The sequence below is a fragment of the Trachurus japonicus genome, chromosome 15 (genome assembly GCF_045865225.1).
Source record: "Trachurus japonicus isolate A0001 chromosome 15, Traja_1.0".
NCBI lineage: Eukaryota > Metazoa > Chordata > Actinopteri > Carangiformes > Carangidae > Trachurus > Trachurus japonicus.
Genome location: NC_140921.1, coordinates 14,740,313 through 14,761,878, shown reverse-complemented (window position 1 = coordinate 14,761,878; position 21,566 = coordinate 14,740,313). Strand labels below are relative to the sequence as shown.

At 40.6% G+C, this 21,566-nt stretch overlaps 2 protein-coding genes across 3 annotated transcripts in view; one reads left to right on the top strand and one right to left on the bottom strand.

The window, feature by feature from the left end:
* The window catches only part of sorcs3b (sortilin related VPS10 domain containing receptor 3b), a 43,629-nt gene extending 29,430 nt beyond the window's left edge, over positions 1-14,199 (top strand). Inside the window, exons 17-27 of the mRNA XM_085799833.1 lie at positions 459-572; positions 1,106-1,277; positions 2,297-2,483; positions 2,799-2,932; positions 3,286-3,409; positions 3,726-3,838; positions 4,130-4,264; positions 5,213-5,312; positions 6,213-6,318; positions 6,414-6,574; positions 12,604-14,199. Of these exons, the coding sequence (XP_085655959.1) occupies positions 459-572; positions 1,106-1,277; positions 2,297-2,483; positions 2,799-2,932; positions 3,286-3,409; positions 3,726-3,838; positions 4,130-4,264; positions 5,213-5,312; positions 6,213-6,318; positions 6,414-6,574; positions 12,604-12,668 (1,411 nt within the window). The 3' untranslated portion in view covers positions 12,669-14,199. The remainder of the gene's footprint in view (positions 1-458; positions 573-1,105; positions 1,278-2,296; positions 2,484-2,798; positions 2,933-3,285; positions 3,410-3,725; positions 3,839-4,129; positions 4,265-5,212; positions 5,313-6,212; positions 6,319-6,413; positions 6,575-12,603) is intronic.
* Positions 14,200-15,614: 1,415 nt separating this feature from the next.
* The window catches only part of LOC146973365 (VPS10 domain-containing receptor SorCS1-like), a 49,508-nt gene continuing 43,556 nt past the window's right edge, over positions 15,615-21,566 (bottom strand). The window contains exons 24-27 of one of the 2 annotated variants that reach the window (XM_085799853.1): positions 21,209-21,308; positions 20,629-20,737; positions 19,414-19,568; positions 15,615-17,661 (exon numbers count right to left, since the gene is read on the bottom strand). In XM_085799853.1, coding sequence (XP_085655979.1) covers positions 17,603-17,661; positions 19,414-19,568; positions 20,629-20,737; positions 21,209-21,308 — 423 coding nt within the window. In that variant the 3' untranslated portion in view covers positions 15,615-17,602. The remainder of the gene's footprint in view (positions 17,662-19,413; positions 19,569-20,628; positions 20,738-21,208; positions 21,309-21,566) is intronic. The other variant, XM_085799852.1, reaches the window with a different exon arrangement.

Genomic DNA, 21,566 nt, shown 5'->3' with positions numbered 1-21,566 from the left:
CTAATTCAATTGTACTTCATTAGCAGCTGCTTGTAGACATTTGTAATCAAAACCAGAAGTATCAGTTTGCTGACATTCATATGCCTTAATATCCATCTTACTTTGCATATTTACTGGATAACCAATATGACTGTGTTCATCGAATCTAATTATAGTTTGGAAATTGTACATGGAAGTTGGGAACTTTTCATTGCACTACTGCAATTTGCATAATGTCAAGTGACTTCTTAGAATTCAATTAATAATGAATCACTAAATGAATTTTAAATATCCTTTATCCATCTGTCTGAAATTCTGTTTGATCCTGCTTGTCTGACAATCATGTCTCTAGTTATGGTCTTAAAATATTCCATGAATCTCCAACTGCGAAGCATTTGCCCCACTACAAAAGCACGTAGAAGCTAGATTATTTGAGTAGCAGTGTTTATCATTTCATGAAGTGTCGTGTTTTTTGGCAGTGATTATGGATGGGAGCGCCAGGCAGATGGGAAGTGCTCCCCTGCTTTTTGGTTTAATCCAAACAGTGCAGCTAAAAGCTGTAGCACCAGCCAAAGCTTCCTTAACAGCACAGGGTAAGTGGCTCCCAATGTTCAGCCCATCACAAAACAATAATATTCCATTCCATCTGGTTTGTCATGTTGTCTACCACACAAACAGAACATAATGTTTCCGAAAGAAAAATCTCTGAGTAGACCTGAAAAATGTCATGTCCTAATTCCACAATACATAATATTGCTAGGCAGGTGTCGAGTATTCAGTGTGTTCTCGCTTGAAAAGTGACAAAATTAAGAATACTCAAAGAGGCAAGTGTGCATACTAAATCTTTGTGCTGCTGATGGACACTATTGTCCCACAAATAATTGCAGAGATGCAACTGAGGAGCAGCTCAGAAATGGAATAAATGAAAATGGATTCTAGCTGCTCCTGGATCAAAAGAAAAACAAAGTCTTTTCACAGTCTCTTTCTGAACTTTAATCAACAGTAGCTCTCTCCGGTTCTGCACTGTGATTTACATCATTCATTGATGCAGTTCCTGTATACTATAAAAAACTGGTATATGCCACTACTATATAACATCACTCATCTTTCTGCGGTCTTTCAAAAGGTATCGAAAGGTTTTGTCCAATAACTGCATGGAGGCAGGGAGGAACGTGTACTCGCCCAAGAGGCAGACTTGTCGTCCCAGACCACCCAGAGGCCTTCGGCTCTCGGCCAGTCAAGGAGAGCTCAGCGCCCCTGTTGGGAGTAACGTGACGTTCATGGTCTACCTTGAAGACGTGAGTCATATCACTTCATTAAAAGTCACTATGGTGCTATTCATCTGTGGTTGTAAGGATACTTAATACAAATCCAAAAATGGCAACCAAAAGTGAAGTTGGGTAATTATAGGAAACGTCATCTGGGAATTTTGGATTTATAAGACTTAATAAAAATCCATTCAATAGTTGTTGAGATGTCCCAGCTGCACAGCCACTTGCATGGCTTTCCCCACTTAACCTCCAGTGTGACCAGGCAGATAGTTGTGTTTTAATTCACCCAAGTTTTCAGATATCACTGAGATTTCTGCCTCTATCTCAGCACTTTGAGGGTGAATAGAAATGTATTTGTGGAGAATTTTAAAAAAGAAAAAGAAAAATCAATGTCCTCATTAACTCTGGATAATCCTCAGATCTCCCTGTGAACTGTTTATAGTGGAACTACTTCCTAGTGAAAAATAGACTAAATAAACCTGTTCTGTGGATTACCCAGAGTATCAGGGACACTGATACTGACTCTGGAAAGACAGGTTCTTGTTGATTTGTTAAATGTAATTTTTCATGGTTGTGAGCACTGCAAATGAAGCCTCTTTAACCTGTTTTATTAGTGTTGCAGCAGAAATCTCTCAGAACAGATATCTCAAAACACGAGGAAATAAAATCAAAGCTATCTGCATGACTAGATGCCACTGGGGGTTTCTAAGAAAATATACTTTTTTCTCATTTGGGTGAAAAACACTGGAATGATGGGAATAGGTTTGTTTGTTTGTTTTGGATGATTTTATCAGTTGGCAAGATGGCAGATAAAAACAGATCTTTCTCATTTTTATGACCTCTTTGCCTCGGCAGCTCTCTTTACTTTCCCCTCATCTTTTCTCAGTTGAATTTCTGTCTTCATCCATTCAAAATCACCAACAAAGTGTTTGTGACACGGCCCAAGCACTTGAGTAGTGGCCTGTGCTTACTTCATTTGTGTGTGGTCTAAAGTATCCCGACCTAAGCCGCGGTGACAGATGCCGTGTCTTACCGTCCATCCGCAGGGAGACTCGCTGAGGACCAGCATCCAGCTAGACTTTGGGGACGGCATCAAGATCACATACTCCAACCTGAGCAGGACCGATGATGGCATCATGCACGTCTACAGAACGACTGGGATTTACCGAGTGACAGCCTCAGCCGAGAACAGCCAGGGATCTGACAGCAGCACACTGTTTTTACACATCACCAGTATGTGAATAAGAAATGTCATTACTCATTCCTGCGGCAGTGCGTGTAGCATGAACGCTTTTCTCTTTCATGGATAGTCACGTTCCCAGTCTGCAGAATTTCATTTCAGTCATGGTTGCATTACTTTTATACATTTTAGCTCTGGAAAATGCAAAAGCACACCTGGAGCGAAATGCACATGAGCAGTGATCACAATAACATTTCAGAGTTTGCTGAATTTGTGTGTGCTTTTGTGTGTGTGCGTGTGTGTGCATCCATTTGTATGCACACATGTATGCATGCATGTATGGATGAATGTGTGCGTTGCTGCCTCAGGTCCCGTGGAGCGTGTATATCTCTCCATTCCTATTGTAGCCATCAGGGGGAAGGAGGCTAATCTGACTGTGGTGGTTTGGCCGAGTCACACCAGAACATTGACCTTCTTCTGGTGGTTTGACAACAGCTCCGAGGTGAGAAGCTCGTCCTCCTCCCACAATTGTTCCACACACACACTTCTTGCACTGTTTGCTGCTGTCTTTTCCATTCTCCAGCTCCTCTCTGTCCTTGTGTTAATGTGAATCTGCAGCGTTTTCACACAAATCATGTATAATGTAACTGCACGTGGCCACACTGTGTCTTTTCAGCCAAGATGGCTGGTGGTCGTATTTATTTATCACATCAATTTTGCTCCCTGAAGCCCCCCCCCTCGCTCCCCTCCTCATTATACAGTATGTCAAGGGCTGCATGTACATGGTATTCTATATGCGACTGAGAGGATGCAGGGTTTTCTGCAATTTTCTGTGTTTTTCCGTTTGAAATCCAGCCCATTATAACCTTGGAGGGAAGCATCTCCTACACGTTTTACAGAGAGGGGAAAAACAAGGTCACGGTCCAGGTTGCTTCTGGGAGCACCGTAATGCAGGATTCAAAAGTTATAACTGTTAAAGGTGAGTGGGGGAGACAGTCTTCAACGTACTTTAATTGGTGCGATGCACGTTACATGAATATGCAATGCGCTATCTCTGGAAAAGTATGATGCCTCTCGGTCCACGCTGGAAGCGGCGCCACGTTGATGTCAACGTGGACTTACCTAATGAATAAAATGTCATGGTAAACGAACACGAAATCTTGAGCAGCAATTAACTTCAAGGCATATGTTGGCCAAATGAAAAAAGACAAAACTGCACATCTGATTAATCACAAACTAAACCAGAAGTAGCATTCATATTCTAACAGACGTCACTTCACCTTTTTTATTCCCAGAGTTCTTCAGGTCACTGCTGTTGTCGTTCTCGCCGGCACTTGACGAGCACAATCCTGACATCCCAGAGTGGAGGGAGGATATAGGCCGTGTGGTGCGGACAGCTCTGTCACAGGTACATCAAGTCCCTATTGCTCTGAGATCTTTCCTGGAGCCAACATGGTCTACCAGTGGCTTTCACACTCATTACTATTTTATACCTGTGTGCAGTATTGATACAGCAGTTGTGGTGTTTTTATATGGTCCATGTGAGGGATTTGTTCTTTTTATAGTTTACCCATGACGACAGCAACCCGAGTGTGAATAAGAATTTAAGTTGAAACAGCATTGATTCTGACTTTGTTTTCCAAAGTTTGGAGGTAAGAACCCAAACTTGACTCTCTCTGGTGTTGTCCTGTCACTGCAGGTGTCTGGGGTTCCCGGGGATCAGCTGCTGGTGTGTCTGTACCCAGGACTTCCAACCACAGCGGAGCTCTTCATCCTGCCTGACGAGCATACATCCAGTGAGCACAAGAGAGGGAGTGAGGAGGCTCTAGGGACGGTGAGAACCAAGAAATATGGAAATATAAAGTTAGTTCTCTTGTCTTTTATGAAGAAAAAGATAGAAGTGACGGATAATTACAGTTCCTGAGTTTTCCAGTTGGTTAGTGAATGTGTGTTATAGGCCTGTCAAAGCTACCTGTGGCAGTGAATGGCTGAGAGGGGTGAAGGGTTAACGGTCGGGGTTAGTTAAGGAGCAGGAGTTAATCAATTGAATGGAAATTGTTGGAATCAATTGGTAGCACTGAGATTACACTATGCACCAGTTAGGTCTTTTGTTGTGGTGTTAGTTATGGGCCACAGCAGCCTGTATTAAGTGAACCACTGAGGTGTGAAACAAGCTCCTGAAACGTAGCTGCTTTATTGAGGGATGCTACAATATAACATGATTAAGTATGAAAAAAGGACATAACCCCCCAAAAAGTTTGTGACAGCTGTTGTCAAAACTCGAAACATGTCCTCCAGTCAACAATGGTATCAATTGATTTGGTGTCTGCTGCCATGTGAAGGAGTCGAAACAAAAGATGCTTAAAGGGGCAATTCAACATTCCTTTATCGTATTTATACGTTTTGACAAGAGTTCGATCAAAAACTCTAAAGCTCACTGAAAACATAACCAAAACTAATGACCAACTGGGACACTGTAATTCATTGTTTTGTCAGATTTTGATGGGGTTGGTACTGTATATTAACTTCTGAGTTGGAGTCAGGCTGGTTGTTTGCCCCTCGTTTCAGTTAAGCTAAGCTAACACAAACTCCATGCTCCTCTCATCTCATTCTTAAAAGCAACACATTTCTTGACCTATTTTATTTGGGAAAACATTAATTATAAATTGTTGATCCATTACATGAAAAGGGCATTCTGTTATTTCATATTAGTTTTTATTAGTTGCAGCGTGTCTCATATGTTTTTTGTTTGTTTATTTTTTTCTGTTCCTGTTAAATACAGATATCGGATATTTTTGTCACTGCCCTGAACCAAGGCCTGATCCAGTTTGAGCTGAAAGCTGATATTCGCATTATTGTCTACATGACTCAGCAAACTCTGGGTAAGTTTCTTTGTAACCTCAGCATATATGATTTCTCCACACTGATTGTAACTGTTACATTTAAAAAAAAAAACTTCTGCAGGTACATAAAAAAACAAAGCATCCAAAAATGCTTCAGGCTTAATTTGTGCCAGTTTAGCTCGGTGCATCTACACGTCTACAGTGCATTTGTTCTGCTCAGTGATGTGCAAAAGATAAGACGCCTATCTTTCTTTGGATGATTTGACATTGAGTTCTGCTCAAACACCGAGCAAGTAGAATAAGACAAAGCCAACAGTAATTCCTGAGTGAGATCCATATGATACTGTATATCATGAGATTCAAATATCCATGGCAGTGCACTACTTTTGCACCTGAGGCTGTGAGACAGTAGTTCTCTTTGAAATCAGCCGATCAATGACATGATTGACAAAGAAGGCATTTGGTATGCACTGTGGAAATCAGCAGGGTCACCGGGTCATTAGCATATCGCAAAAACGTGTCGATCAACGTTGCGTGGCTTTACCCTTTTCATCCACCAGCGGATCTGTCTTCATTTGTGTCTGCATACAAAGGTCTGGGTTGCCTTTAAAATGATCCAGAAAGGTCGTAGACTTCATAGGCTTTTCTCTAAAGGAGAGAGAGAGATGGTTGGCGGAGGGGGAAATACTTTGAATATTGCATCTCAGCATTTAAAAAGCCATGACTATGCATAAGTTACCTGCATGACAGTCCCCGGGGAGAGGCACCGGACCACCTAAAGGTTTCTTTTAATACCCCAAGGGGATCATGCGGAGTACAGCTATTTGCCCGCAGTTGTTGCATGGCACAGGATAATGGAAGTAATCTCCTTGAAATAAGACATGGCTTGAGAAAAAACTGAAGCACTATGACACTTGATTCGACATAACTGTCTTTCAGCACCACTTGTGGATTCAAACTCCATCCACAGTGGGTCGGCCATGCTGATGCTGCTCACTGTGGTGTTTGTCGGTTTAGCCGCATTCTTCATCTACAAGTTCAAGAGGTGCGTTCACTCAGACAAGAAATTAAATTGTGCTGGATTCAGCTGCAAATTTGGAAATGTTACACAGCTGCTCTGCTCTTTTTTCTTGTGTTTAGGAAAATCCCCTGGATCCATGTTCAGACTGAGGACAGCCACGAGAAAGAACCAGAGGTGATTAGTACAGTCGGTCAGAACGACAACATGTCCAAGGTGAAGCTCAGCGAGTTTCCATCTCCAAAGGAACTCATGGCAAAGGACCTGGAGGCCAGGAGCAGAGGTACGCGGCAAAACATGTTTACACTACTACAGTAGTACTGCTACTACTAGGTAGTTACATTTATTTATAGAGATGTCCCGATCACATTTTTTTGCCCCTGAGTCCGAGTCCGAGTCATTTGATTTTGAGTATCTGCCGATACCGAGTCCCGATCCGATACTTTGGCAACGCAGTAAAGTTTTTAATGTAGATCAACTGTATCATCCCACTATTTTTCTGTTCTTTGTGCTCTACTAGGGATGTAACAATATCACAATCTCACAATAATACTCTACCTCAATAACAAGCCCATGACATTTATTGCAGTATTGTAAGACATGCCATGATATCAAACTCTCAATGTATATTAGCACAGTAGCTCCACAGTATAATATTAATGCCGTTATCCATAAGTCAACAACAAGAACATTTGGTCAAAAATAAAATAGCTTATCATGTCTTTCTCAATCACCAGCCTCTCTCCCCTGATCCCACCCTCTCCTGCCTGTCTGCCCCCCCCCCCCTCCCTCACCTCGCTCCTTCTCCCTCCCTCACTCACTCCGCTCCTTCTCCCTCCCTCCCTCCCTCACCCAGCTCACCTTGTTCCTTCTCCCTCTCTAACTTTAAATAAATACCTGGTTCTGTATCTGCCATCACGCAACACAACGGTAGTTTTTTTTTCAACAGTATGAGAAGTTTAAGAATGTCCGCGACATCTGCGCGGTCGGTCCGTGTGTCGGTCTCACGTGCGTCGGACTCGCTCTCAGTAGAAGCTGCAGTGACTGTTGTTGCTGTGTAGCGCTCAAACATCAACAACAAGCTGCTTGGAAGTCAGCAGTGAAATAACGCAGCCACACACACACAAACAAACAGTGAGCTGACACGGTGACACGATCGTCTCTCACACTCTCGCAAGCGCCGTCATTTCATATCGTTACTTGTCCGCGACGACGCAGCCACACACACACACCGTGGAGCTGTGCGCCACAGACCATGCACAAAACACAAGCACGCTGCACCGAATGTGCGTCGCTTTGGGTAATGAGCGCACATGACGAACGTCTACAGTAAAAGTAATGGGTTTGAGAGTGCAAAAGATGATACATCTGAACGCCCCCCATGCGGCCCGTCTTCGCTTTAGACAGATAGGAAAACCCTGACATGTAGATATGTAATATATCCGATTCCTGATCGGGATGTAACGTCCGATTCTGATCGAGTCTGAAACCACGTGATCGACCCCGATTTCCGATCACGTGATCGGATCGGGACATCCCTATTTATTTATACGATTAGCATTCAACATTCACCCCCAGTGAAATAAATGAGGAAAGTGAACTACTACAGTATTCTTATCAGTGAAAGAACAAGTATTATAATCCTTTACTTAAGTTAAAGTAGCGATGCAAAAGTGCTTAGTGTAGTTCTTCCATCTGCAAAGTAACTGCAAATGAATGTACCAGTGTTTGAATTTCCTTGATAGTATGAAATTAAATAATGATTGTGATAACGTGATTTATTCTTGATAAAGTGTATATCTTCTCAAAACTTTGTTGATCAATCTCTTCCAAACATAAGACTGTGAAAATTAAACTACAATTTATAATAGGAATAAAAAGAGGAATGTGTCTGAAAACAAAATTATTCCAACTTTTTGGGCAACAGTGTATAAATATAAAAATCAAAGTTCTTGAGTAAAGTATAGTCCTGCTTAAAAGTATTTGGCAACCCAGGATTTTAGGCGTGCCCAAGGCGTGTCCACTGAATCTCAAGTTCATAAATCAGAATATCCTCAGAAATAAATGCAAATGAGCCTATTTTGCATAACCAGAACATTTTTAATAAAATATCCAAGGTTATAGAACAAAAGAAAGAAAAAACTTGCATAGCAGTGAAGTTATTTAAATGTTATTATTGAATACTTTTGATGTATTTAAATTAGATCCTCAAACAAAATTTAAAAAAAACCACATGTTAACCTGTGCTTAACCTTTAGTCTTCACCTGATCTGAATTAACCAATGAATGAGGCCAATTTTTTCTTGTGTTTATTTTTCACAATATGTTGCCAAATAAGAACTGTAAGGTTTCACAGTCAGATCCGATCAGTTCAGATGCTTCAAGGATGAGGTTCTAAGAAGAAACACAAGACCATTTGTCTGTCCGTCCTTTAGATGTTAGTATGTCTGTCTAAACACTATGTAGGTTGGTGCTGATTGTGGAATAAACATCTAAAGTGCTTCAGGCTGACCTGCAGCAATCTGTCCTGGTGGCTTCAAGCCCATACCTTACACAGCAAACTTAACCAATTGGGGTTTCATGGGCGGAGGCCAAGGAGGACACTACTATTGAAAGAAAGAGACAAAAAGGCAAATCTAATTTTGCAACAACTTTTATAGCTGGCCCCAGTCTGAAGCCAAAGTGGAGCTCTTTGGGAATACAGTGCATCAGTTTGTTTATAGGCGATGAAATAAAGGCCAGAAGGAAAAGAAAAAGCCCATTTATAATAAAACCTGGTAGAGGCTCTATCATGCTGTGGGGCTGTTTTGTTGCATCTGATGCTGGAGATGCTAAATGTATCAAAGGAATGATGAAATCAGAGGATTACCAAGGCACTTAGAGCTCAACGTGTTATCCAGTGTCAGTGTCTCAAATGTTTTGGGTTTTTTGAGCAGGACAACAACCCACTGCACCATTCAGCAGCACTAAAGAGTGATTGAAAAGGAAAAGATGGACTGTTTCAAACTTGTCAGCAATGAGCCCTGACCCAAGTTCCATTGAAAATGTGTAGAAAGAGAGATCTGCCATCGAGAAAAAGGAGCACTGAAAACTTAAAAGGGTTTGAACCCATAGCAATAGAAGAATAATTCATTTCTCTACTAGCAGACAGATGAAAGAAACTTCTACAAGAAGCAGTAAGTGTCCATTGTTACCAAAGACTCTGCAACCAAGATTTTTTGCATAATATTTTCCCTTTGTCCGGTAACCTTGGATGACTTAGTCAATTCATTTGCATTTATTTCTGAAGATATTGTGAGGTATGGACTTGAAATTCTGAGATCGTATACTCATATACAGTACCTGAGGAACCACTGATTTTAAATAGCTGTATTAAAGGATGTAGGAAATACTATTTGACTTTTTTATGCCGTGACAAAATTAAATGGTGAATATTTATATCTGTGCACCACTCGGACACAGTAATACAAGATTTAAGGGATGAGTGTCACTCTATGAGATTGATACTGATTAACATTTATTGCCCTAAGAACGCACCACTGAGCATCTGTTTTGAATTTCATTGCAGAAGCACAACTTTGTTTCAGTCTTCTTTGAGTGTCTGATTTCTAAGCTGGGCTTCCGTACACTGAAATCTGGCACTGATCTGAGCTCCGGGGAATGTCACTACCAGTACAGCATGTCACGATTTTTTCTTTTGTTTTTGCAAACTACGCAGCACACACACACACACAACTTCAGCGTCCGCCGTCCGCACACTTACCAAATATCACAATGACAAGCTAACTTTTTTGATTGCTATGCCCGACATCCACTGTGATGTCTTTTAGATGAGAGCTACTCGGTCCCCGCAGACGGAGTGGATTATTTGACAAAAGTAGCATTGCAGTGCTCCTGACACAGACATGTGGGCTGCAGGCCTTTTTTCTGGTCACTCAGCACTTTGGCTATTTCTCATTTCTCAGCTGTTTCTACCTTTCCAAGTCCTTGCTGATCTGAAACAAATTAACTCCTTTTTGGTTTCTTTCAGAAGTGTTTATTTACAAAAGGGCAGCACAGCATGGGACCTTTGATGCGGGGTGCGCTAGATTAAATGAATTTACAACTTGCTGTTTAAAGATTTCATCAATACTCTGTAGCTTGGCTTGATTCTCATGCAGCCTGACTTTGGCCGCGATACAAATGTTCCCACAAAGCTTCAATCCATTTCACAAGAATACAGTAAGATCTAAGGCTGTCTGCTGCTTTCTGATGAACTCACTAGTGCGGATCAGTGTCCTCTCACTTAGGATTCATAGTATTAATTCATCTATTTTGGATATTGCAGTCACTTCTTCATCTGCAGTATTTCCCACTATTGCACTGGGAGCACAGGCTATTATTTAAATCATAGCTACCTTGTCGAAACACAATATTCCTTTGAAGTATATTTTATGAAGTATTGAATTCTCCATTGCCTGTGAGGGAGGTCGTGCTCCAGCCAGTGGGAAACATGCCCCTTACCAGAGGAAAAACCATTAACCAGTTTTGATTTAATTAATGTCTGGGTTCAGTGATTTTTATGTGCTCTTAATAAATTGCTTTACAAAGCCCTAATAAGAAGAATCTGCCAGTCCCGGGCAGTCACTCTGCAGCTTCAAGCTACGAGGTAAAATCGGCCAAAATTCATGAAGGTTAAGATGAAGTTTTGACTATTTCAAACAGTTTCTTTTTTTTTCTTTTTTCGACCAATTACAATGAAAATTGTGCCTATTGTAAGTTTAGTTCAGTCTTTTAATTTGATTTATGTTAATAGCAATCAGCTCTGAATGATTAACACAACAGCTTACATGAGCTCATGTTTCATAATAAGTAGACATTTGCAGTTCAGTTAAAATCAAAATGAATTACGCTATGAATGAGATTCAGGAATGCTCTGTGTGACGCAGACTGCAGCAGGGAGGAGGTCGTCTGAGCGGTCCCACCTAGAAATCAAGTCGCTAATTTCTTAATACGAGAGACGCAATGCAACTATATGAGAGAAACCACAGGGTTATTTCTATAAATTCAGTCCTCTGATTAGCATTAATCAGTCTCTCTCTAAAAAAAAATGGGAGTATGAGAGATAAAACTCATCTATCAAGCCAGTTACTCATAATTACAGTATACGAGTATAACCTTTAGGAGTAGCTCTTTAATCACATGTATTAACAGCCAATCAGAGTCAATGACTTATCCTCAACTGCTCCGTTGTTTAGTGAGTGATAGTTTATTCTGCAAAATAATGTGTGAAATGCTTGGAGGTATTGTAATTAGTTTTTTATGACAACATATTGAATGACAGTGTGACTGTGAGAGAGTGAGAGAGTGTCGCTCGTAGTGATGAACCTACAGAGAGATGTCACCTGGATCTGCAGCTCCCCCTCTGTCTTATGGGGCTGCTGAGTGACTTTCAGCTGTTTTACTGTTTTGGCTCTCACAGTGTTGTGGCAGCAACAGGCATCTCTCTGTGCTCTACACCACCTGCTACAGTATACACCACTACAACCTGCACAGCACCAAACACTACAGCCAATCCACAGCCACAGAGTCTCTGCCATCTAAGATCTACTGTTACCGTTAGTATAGTCAGGAATTTGATCAAGTTTAAAAGTAAGAATAAACACTCTTATTTCTTATCTTTTTCAAATTGTGATTTTACAGACTACATAGATTTTACTCTTCAAATATGCTCAATATAAAAGCAATTTAAAGCCAATGAATCATATTATTTTTAGTAAATCTGAGCTGACAGCCAGAGCTCTACCTTGATGAATTTACTGCCAGGTTATTAGTTACATGGGAACATGGAATTAGCTTCATGCAGCTTCGTACAAACTACTGACACAGTTGAGAGATAAAAGTGGCACCTTTTGAAAACGCCAGTGTCGGCACAATCTGAACGACCCTAGTTGTCACAGCGATGCCATCTAATCAGCTCACCATCACCGGCTCAGCCCCGCTCGTGTAGCCTGCGTGCCGCTTTGTTGAGACAACAGGGGGGCTTTTCAACCAGAATGCCCGGGTGATGAATTTATAATGAGGTGAAAAAGCATGTGCAAACCATCTGATGTTCATGTAAAAAAGATTAGAGCAATCTAGATTGAACTTTTGAGTTGTTTGGTTGATGTTTAAAAGCTGTTTTTACTTCACCCCAACATCAGTGTCACGTAGATAAAGCCAAAAGGGGGGAGGGGGATACCGATACCTCCAGCTTATGATGTGTATATAAAGTCGAAGTGGCTGCCTGTCCCTGCATTGAGTCTGCTTTATTATTTGTTTGCATGTTTCCAGGAGGCATCGGAAGAAATATGGAGCGAATTCACACAAGGGAATTTCCAAACTGTACTAATGTGTAAGACATGCGCTCTGTTGCCGAGTAAGTACAGATTGTTGTGTTACAGTTGTGCTGAAATTGTTTGCATCGTTTTCTTATTTGTTTATTGATTTCACGCTGATAGCTGCTATCGTTCAAAGTCATGTTTTTAACTCACATGTATAGAGTAAGTATCTAGTTTACAGTACCAGGTGAAGATCAGTACACAGAGCCAGACTCTGGGGCCTCTAGTTTAAGGGCGGTGAATTGCCACAATATCCGTCCAATTAGGCTCTTCGCCACACAGTGCATGTGACATTACTAATTGGGATATGTTAGGCCTGACTTTTTTACTCCCTGTGACACCAGAATGGATCTTTATTAGAGAAATATACAGACAGGAAGCACAGACTGACTCATTTAAATATAATACCTCAAAAGCCTTGACACTGAGTTACTGTACGAACCCATCTGAGGGAAATATCGATATAATGTAAATGAGAGATTGTATATGAGTTAGATTGTATAGATTCTACTGTATATGTTATATCAAGTCACTTTAAAATTCAGCATTGGATTTCACGCGTCACTTTACAGACATTTAGGCCCTCAAGGCATTAAAATATCATCTGGGATAGACTAATTTATTGTAATAAAATGTTTTGAGAGTACACGGTAATGTTTCTCTTTGTCACACAAACTGAACTTAGTGGCTATAAGATTAGTCAAGTGTAACCTTTTTGTGTTGTTTCGCTAATAATTTTGAACAATAAAGCCCCAAATGACAAAGAGCTGTCACTGAATGCAGAGCAAATAGCTGCTCTGCCTCCAAACGACAGAAAAACAACTAACAAGTCATTTTAAGTTTATCTTGAGAGAACAACTTGAACCTTTACCGCCCTGTAACTAGAGGTCTATGCTTTGTAAATACAATGAACGTATATAAAAAAAAAAAGGAAAACTGACTATTGTGCACGAAGAAAGAAAGAAATGTGTCATTGGTTTTGCTCTGTAAGGTAACATGGTGCTTTTAAAGACTGTCTCTCACATGATGGTACACAACAAAACCTTCACATGACCATAGAAGTCTGGCCTTAGAAGTGGAAAATACACACAACTTGTACATAGAATAAGATGGAATGTATACACTAGCTTCATCCTACTTTATTGTAAACAGAAACTAGTATGTTTCCATGACCTTTAGTCTCACAACAAGCTGTACTGTATGTCCTCTTTTTTTATTTTGGATTTTTTTTTTTTTTTTTTTTTTTTACAGTAGCATGCCCTAATTATCTGTGATAAAAGACTTAAGACTATATTAGGGTGAGCGAGTTCTGTACATATATATAAATATATATATATCTCATGGTGGTTTTAAAGTTTACACATTAAACAAATTATTAAAACACACTGTCTGATAGTCTAGTTGTGCAGTTGCCCAGACGTTGTGCATGGTCTAATCTACTGTTGCTTTTTGTCGATGATATGAAAAAACGTCTTGTTTTAAATCATATTTCTTACTGTGAACAAATTGCCATTTTGAAATTGTTCAAAATAAATGTATTTTTTTATGGAATGACATTTTTCTATTCTGCAATGTGCCTACAGTCTGTGTTGTAATGGGATGTGGAAGATTTTAATATGGTTCAGAATCTTTCTTTTTTTTTTTACTAGGTGGCAAGAAAGACTTTTTGGCTGCAAGTCAATGAGAAATTGTCGTGACTATAAACCTCTAAACAAATGGGCTCATTAAGTCATTTTTATGACACTGCCACAGTCTTATCTGAGACACAGGTGCCTTGTAGTAGACGGTGTAGCAGCCTCAGCCCAACACTTATAATGATCCCAAAGAAGCTCTGAGGGTCGACTTTAATGGGCACAAGTGTGATAACACCCATGTGAAGATTCCCATCTGACACTTCGACTGAGCTTCATTTTACCCCCATCACTCTATCACTCAAGTTGCCATTTACAGATGGTTTCAATTTAATGGGGACAATTACTGAGGCTGAACTCGAGTGATGAGAAACAGGTGATTTCACTATTTCTCCTACTTTGATTTCAGATTTATATAAAAAAAAAGAAAATTCAGCCATACTGCACATTAAAACAGCTCATAGACACTGAGGTTTGAGGACGGTACTGATTGGCTGGTGGTGTAACTCTCCACACTCTCCAGCAACGAGGCCCTTGTTCCTCTGTTTTGCATTTTGTTTGCCACTTCAACAGCTTCATATCACACACCAATCTTCATCACTCCGGCAGCCATCAGTGCCCCGAGAGTCTTATTCTCTCTCCTGCTCACAGTCTGAATTAACACCAAGGCCTTTCTCTAACTGCCCTGGGATGTTCAGCGGCGCACAATCAAATTGAACGGTGACAATCACTAATGGATGATTCGCGGCAGCCAGACGCTGTAATGTAGCACTCAATGAAAGGAAACATGCTCATCAATTTCACACTGTGGCTAACACAATATTGCTGTGGGTTATTGTTGTGGGACATTTTTCATTCAAGGTGCTACCCGGTCTGGGTAAATCTTCCTTGACTCTGTGTGTGTGTGTGTGTGTGTGTACGTGTCGATTTCCTGGAGAGGAGATAATTAATTTGTAGCACAGTGGGAGAGCCAGAGAAGTAGCCCATTAGAATCACTCCAGGCTACTTGGTGCTTTTCATTGTCCCCCTGCTCTGTCCCACTGTACAGTATCAGGCAAACGGCTGCACTGAAACTTTGCACACGCTAAGCAACAATTGAGACACAGCAAAAAGAGCAATACATTTGACAATGTGGGTCCCTGTCGGTCAAAACTCCCCCTCAGTGACAGTTTCAGTCAGATACAGTGAAGTGGAGTCAAGAGCTTTTCCCCCATTAATGAAGTCTGAAGAGTTAAGGTGCAGACACCTCTGTGGATTTTCAACAGACCAAAGACGCCACAAATTAGCAGTTTATGCTTTTAGAAAAATGACTTTTACAACCAGCCACACGGCATTAACGTTTGTGTTTCTGCTTTATTCCGCAACCATGGTTACTTTTGCAAGGTCAAATGAAAAACACAGTAACAACCCACTGAATAATCACGTCACTGGTAACGGATGAGTCGTCTAGCCTCTTGAGAAATGGAAAATACTGCAGTTCACGTTTCTAACATTTCATTTTTCTCTTAATTAAGACATAGTTTAAATATCTTGAAGGAGGGAAATAAAAACATCATGCAAATATGTTCACAATCGTATTCACAGGTTGATTAATGGGACAAAAAAAAACTGTTAAATAAATATCAAGCACTAAATAAAACTCTTCTGGTGGAGAGGCAGAGTTCGTCTGACGAAGAGTACGAGTTTATTTATGCTTCAGGCTCAATCGGAGGATTGGAGGGAAGAAGTATGGAGCAGCCTCTAGTCAATTTGTCTTACTGACATATGATGCTGACAACATTTAAAAAGAAAAGTTTGATGAAGAAGAACTTCAGTACTTATCCCAAAGAGACAGCAGCTGACCAAAGCTCTGTGCGTAGGCTGAGCCATGTTGACAGGAGATATGTCTTCTCTATCTCTGCGTCCCTCGCAGCAAAGGAGATGAACAAATCTGCAGCCTTTTGTCCGCTGAGTCCTTGGGGGCAAACCTAGCACACAGGCTGCAGGCTCCTCGGCTTCACTCTCAACTGAGGAAATGTCAGGTGGAGATGCTGGTGTCAATGTGGATAATATGAACAGTCAAGAATAAATAAAAAGGGTATTTGAACACAACGCAAAAAAAAGAACATGTTTCTATTCAGACCTGGTCAAGTTTCATTGTTGTATTTTACCTTTAAGAGGGCACCACAACCTTCACAGTGAGATCAGTTCAAAGAAAAACAACAAAAGATTCAGAAATATCTTGTATCTGTGTCAAGGAGTTTTTTCTTTCTTTTTTTCAATGTGTGGTTGTAAATCTAGTAGCGAATAAACCTTGAACTAATAACTAATTAAAACTAATATGAGACTGTGGCACTTTTTTCCCACTGCATTACAGTAAGTTGTTTTGTTTTTTCCTATCTGGAAACCAGAATGTACAAGAAATGCTCCTGGCATCAAATAAACATGGAGCACAAGTTTAAAAGTCATTGCCAAATTGACTGTAAATCACTCAGATACAAGAATGCAGCGGTGCAGTTAGAGTCCATATGCATGATTTACATGAGAGGATTTTGTATAAGACCTTTTTTTAAAGTAGATTTATGATGCTAGCATTCATTCCAGCGTCACTAAAATAACTTATTTAAGTCTCCTAAACCAGAGGGGTTGCTCAGTTTCTCATCTACTGTATACACCTATCTAGTACATCCACTTTAATCTGCTGTTCTTATTTTTGTTATGACACATATAATATTTGAGCGGCAAAGAGACAGACTTGATGGAATACACAGATCTGGGACTAGAAGCCTTCCTCCATCTCCTGGATATTGCAAGCTTTCATTTGATGAGACTGTGGTGATAAGATTTACTGATTGTACAGAGCTTAATGAATCTGCGTCCCTCACTGTCTTACTCAGATAAGCTATTTCCACATAGTTAAACAAAGTAAACTTCACAAACACAAGCCCAAAGAACAGAAATCAAAGCATATTTTCGAGACATTATTACACATCACTTCTGTTCCGCTGTTTGACATTTTCATATTTGAGCAGACGCCGCTGTAACCAGCTGAGACAAATAACTTTTACTTCTTCCATTATGGATGTACATTATTTACATAAAAAGATCAATGTCCTTGCAAAAATACAAGTATTTTCAGTCAAAAAGTGTCCCTTTTCAAGACGCAAGTATAAATCTGTACAGTCTCCTCAGAGGGATTAGGCAGCACAGTGTGAACTGGTCCATCCATGCATGGGTAGCAAAACACTCGAGACCATTCATTGTGACCGTGGTTTCATAGCTTGCTGGAAGTAACTGCCAAAGAAGATGTATTGCTTCTGAGTCGGTCATAGACTCTCAACATTAAAACACATGGGGCGCTTCATCAGAGAGCTTGATGTCTGTGTGAGATGGCAGGTATCCTGGCAAGGGAGAAGAAAGGAAAAAAGACAGAGGAGGAATTTTATGTAGCTATTTGCATGCGGGTGTATTTTTTGCAGGCAAACACATTTATCTTGGGTGGGTCGATTGTTTAGCTACGGGTAGAGGTAAATCAGCTGGAACCTTATAGATATTTCTTGATGAAAATGCTTTCACCACTCCGCTACTTTCCTGATGCACTAATTATTTTATTGGGTCAAATAATTCACATAGACATCTCATCACTTTAGCTTGCACTTGATTGTGTTTCACTTACCTGTGAATACTAATACCTCGCTGTGTCAAACTCAGCGCGGCAAACACATAAATATTCAGCGTGTAATAATAACTGTATCTTGGCAACTCAAATGATAGCACCGGGGGAAGGAAGCGTCGCATCAACACTAATAGGTCTCTCTTCCCCCATCCATGAGCTTCAACTTATGACCACCGTGCCGTTTTTAAAGATACTGCCTTAACTTTCTTTGCATCGTTGTTTTGGGTGCTCAGAGCATTAAATAAAGATCTAAAAAAAAAATTCAAAATTCAAAAGCAACAAGTTTTTCCATAAACAATTTCCCGGTTAAGGTGCTGTTACATTTACCTTTTCTCCAATCAAACTCAGTCCCAAAAAAGGATATGACTGTTATCAGTCTGGTGCTGTGATGAACAGTTATGAGCAGAGTAATCACCAGCTGTAATGGTGATGCTGCAGTTTTTGGCCTGGTGGTGCAACATTGTGTTAAACAAGTTGACAGCACATTGCTACTGAGGTTTTATTTCCTTGTCACGCATAATAAAAATATAATCTGTGTGCGTGTTAGCCTGAGGTTTAGCTAGGTGTGCCTAATAAACTGGCAGCTGAGAGTGTGTTTATGTGCAAAGCTTAATGCAAAATGGAGCTACAGGACGTTCTCCTGATAATGGATCTCCTCACTCAAATGTGAACAGCTGCCAACTCAGTTTACAAGTAAGCAAGAATACACACACACACACACACACACACACACACACAGCTCTACTGTTTCTGCAAATTCACAAAGAAAAGTTGAAGTCGCCAGAGGTGACCAGGAGGTTGCTACAAAACATGAAAAAGCATCTTTAAATTTTTCAGGCAAACTGTTTTCAATTTAAGTGAAAGGAAGATAGAGTGAGGACTCACTGGCTCGTACTTTTGCAGTTTTTTCTCTTCACAGGCGCCGCTGTGAATAGTTTTTATACAAACTACTTCATACTTAAGAAATACCTCCAGTAAAAAACTGTCCACGTTGTGCTCTGTGGATTATCCAGAGTAATAGGTAAACCATTCCAGGAAAGATGATGTTGATATTGAATTTTCTAAATGTGATTTCTTTTTTCTTTCCTTTTTTCAATTCTGTCAGGACTAGCTGCTTCCATTGTGTTGGTGTGGCAGGAGAAATCACAGAGATTGATATTGCAATACTTTTGTAAATAAAAACCACTAGACACCACTAAATATAAATATAGAAAATATTTCTTCTGTGACCCTCAGAGTGATTCTGCTGTTTTTTTTGACCACGTACCAACATGATGGTACTTTGGAAGCTGACGCATTCAATGTAGGTGGTGATTACTAGACCTCCTTTACAGGTTTATTACCAAACACAGAGCGATTGAATACAACAGCATATAAACAACGGGCCTTTATTTCATTATCTAATATAAGAGTCTAAAAAACACTGTGTGACTTGTTGTGGCCTCGCTGTAGCTCTAAGGGAGAAACCGACACACACCTCTGCTTTTTGAGTCCAACTGTACATCCACATGATCCAGTGAGGTCAGCTTGTCCCCCTCAGGGTTTGGGACGGCTATGGAGGTCACTGTCGGAATGACCTCTTGTTCTTTGTCAGGCTGCTCCGCTGTGTATGTGTTAATGCCTGGGATCTTCCTGTAGGTTATGTAGAGGAGAGAAAAAAAAGGAAGCGGGGCAAAGTTAATGGAAACCTGCCATCAGGTCTGTTTCACTAATGCTTTCACTAAGCATAATGTGTCGCACACTATTTTTAACTGTTAAGAATAGGAGAGGATTGCTTGAAAGCTGGAAACTAGGGCATTTTGCATTCCACTGGGCATTGCTCTCTCACTTTCATATTGTTCACCTCAGTTTTCAATCAATTTTTCATCCCCTCAGATGCACCCCCAATTCTGCTTAAAAACTAACATCTTGCATTTCTAATTTCAGATTCTTCCCCTGTGACTTTGTGCCGCAGCTGGTGCTGTGACATTTGAGGCAGCCTTTGAAACTCAAAGTTGATTTCTTAATGTCATAATTATAATCCGAAAAGTTAAAGTTAAGTAATGTTTTACTTGGTAATGAGTCTAAATTTTCCAATCTACTGAGGTCGTAAACCATTCTAGTATGATTGTCACGGGATTACCTGCAGCAGAGCATGTTATTTACTGTATGTCCCTCACTGTATAATATATGTTGTCTCAGGACTTATCTCCTCAACCTTTCCTGCCATTCTGCCGAGTATGCCTCACCTTGAATGGCTGTGTTTAGCATTTCTGAAAGGTCAACCCTCACATTGTCAGATAGATGAATATTGATAACTGCAGGACTCTGACACCCATTCAGCACTGTGGGAGAATTGATTAGACTGTCATTCCCTGTAATATTCTGCAGATTGAGACAGAGGGGAATTGTCTTCTTCCTCAAGCTATTATTGTGCCGCGGGTGTCCATAACTCAGAGCTGTATGGTGTCTGAATACTTCTGGAAAGTTTTAGGAGTTGAGCAGTGAGGTGCTTTGCTTGTAGATAATGGGGCCGGCTGTAAATCGAGCCGTTATGCAAACACGTACACACACAAATAAAACAATATCACATCTATCTTGCTGTGGATATTTGCAATGATGTGAGGATGGAAATGGGCTGTTCCAGGGATGTTTTCCCTTCATCACTGCTCTGTATGTGGTTGCAATCTATAACAGCCGCTCTATACTTTACCTTTTAAATTTATATATCACGAAGATGGCCAAGCCCATCAGCACGACTGAGACGAGCATGATGACTGCAGTGCTGCTGTGGCCACTGTCACTTCTGTCCACAAGAGGAGCTTTGAAGGAGAAACAAAGAAAGAGAAACTCAGTGCACATACAAAGGAACACAAAAGCATACAGTATATCATCCTATATGAATATAAATTATATAATAATCCTATTATGTAACAAAGGAGAATCATCACTGTCGTGTTATGTTGACAAAATGAGAATCTTGACCTAGAGCGTTAGTGTCCAATCAACACTTTGATCTTTTCTTTATGGTTTAGTAGTTTAGTTTATTTCACTGGGATAATCCACACACTACCAATACAGCTTTCCAGGGTATTAACATATATTACAAGATGTGTTTAGACTAGTTTGTGTGCTGGTACATCTTTTTTTCATCCTCATCTCCAGAATGGAAGAGCTGCACCAAGTCTGGCCTCACATTTAGAGACAACCGCCTGAAACCCAACTCGTCCCTAAAAATGGATTGGACTGCCATTAGTTCAGGCAGCCGTGTGGCAGATGCAGAGAGGACTCACCCGGAGACAGCCGTGTGGCATACACGTTCACCTGCACCCCCGGTTTGAGTGTGAACTGGATGAGGTCTTGGTTCAGAGCACTTAGCAGAACCTGAGAAAGCTATGAGGAGTGACCGAGCAGAGAAGACTCTGTTAGCGGCGGCTGCACAGCAATATTCCAGTCATCAATATTTCAGCTGCAGTCATTTCATCCAACAGCTTGAATTATGAATCAGAATTTTTGCTTCCTTCTAAAGAGGAGCAAATGTTGATCTGACACGCGGAAAACCGAACCCGCTGCGGTGAAACGCAGCAGCCTTTTAATAGCGGTGGAAACCCTATCAGGTAAAAGGGCAGTCTGCCTATAGAGCAGCAGTGA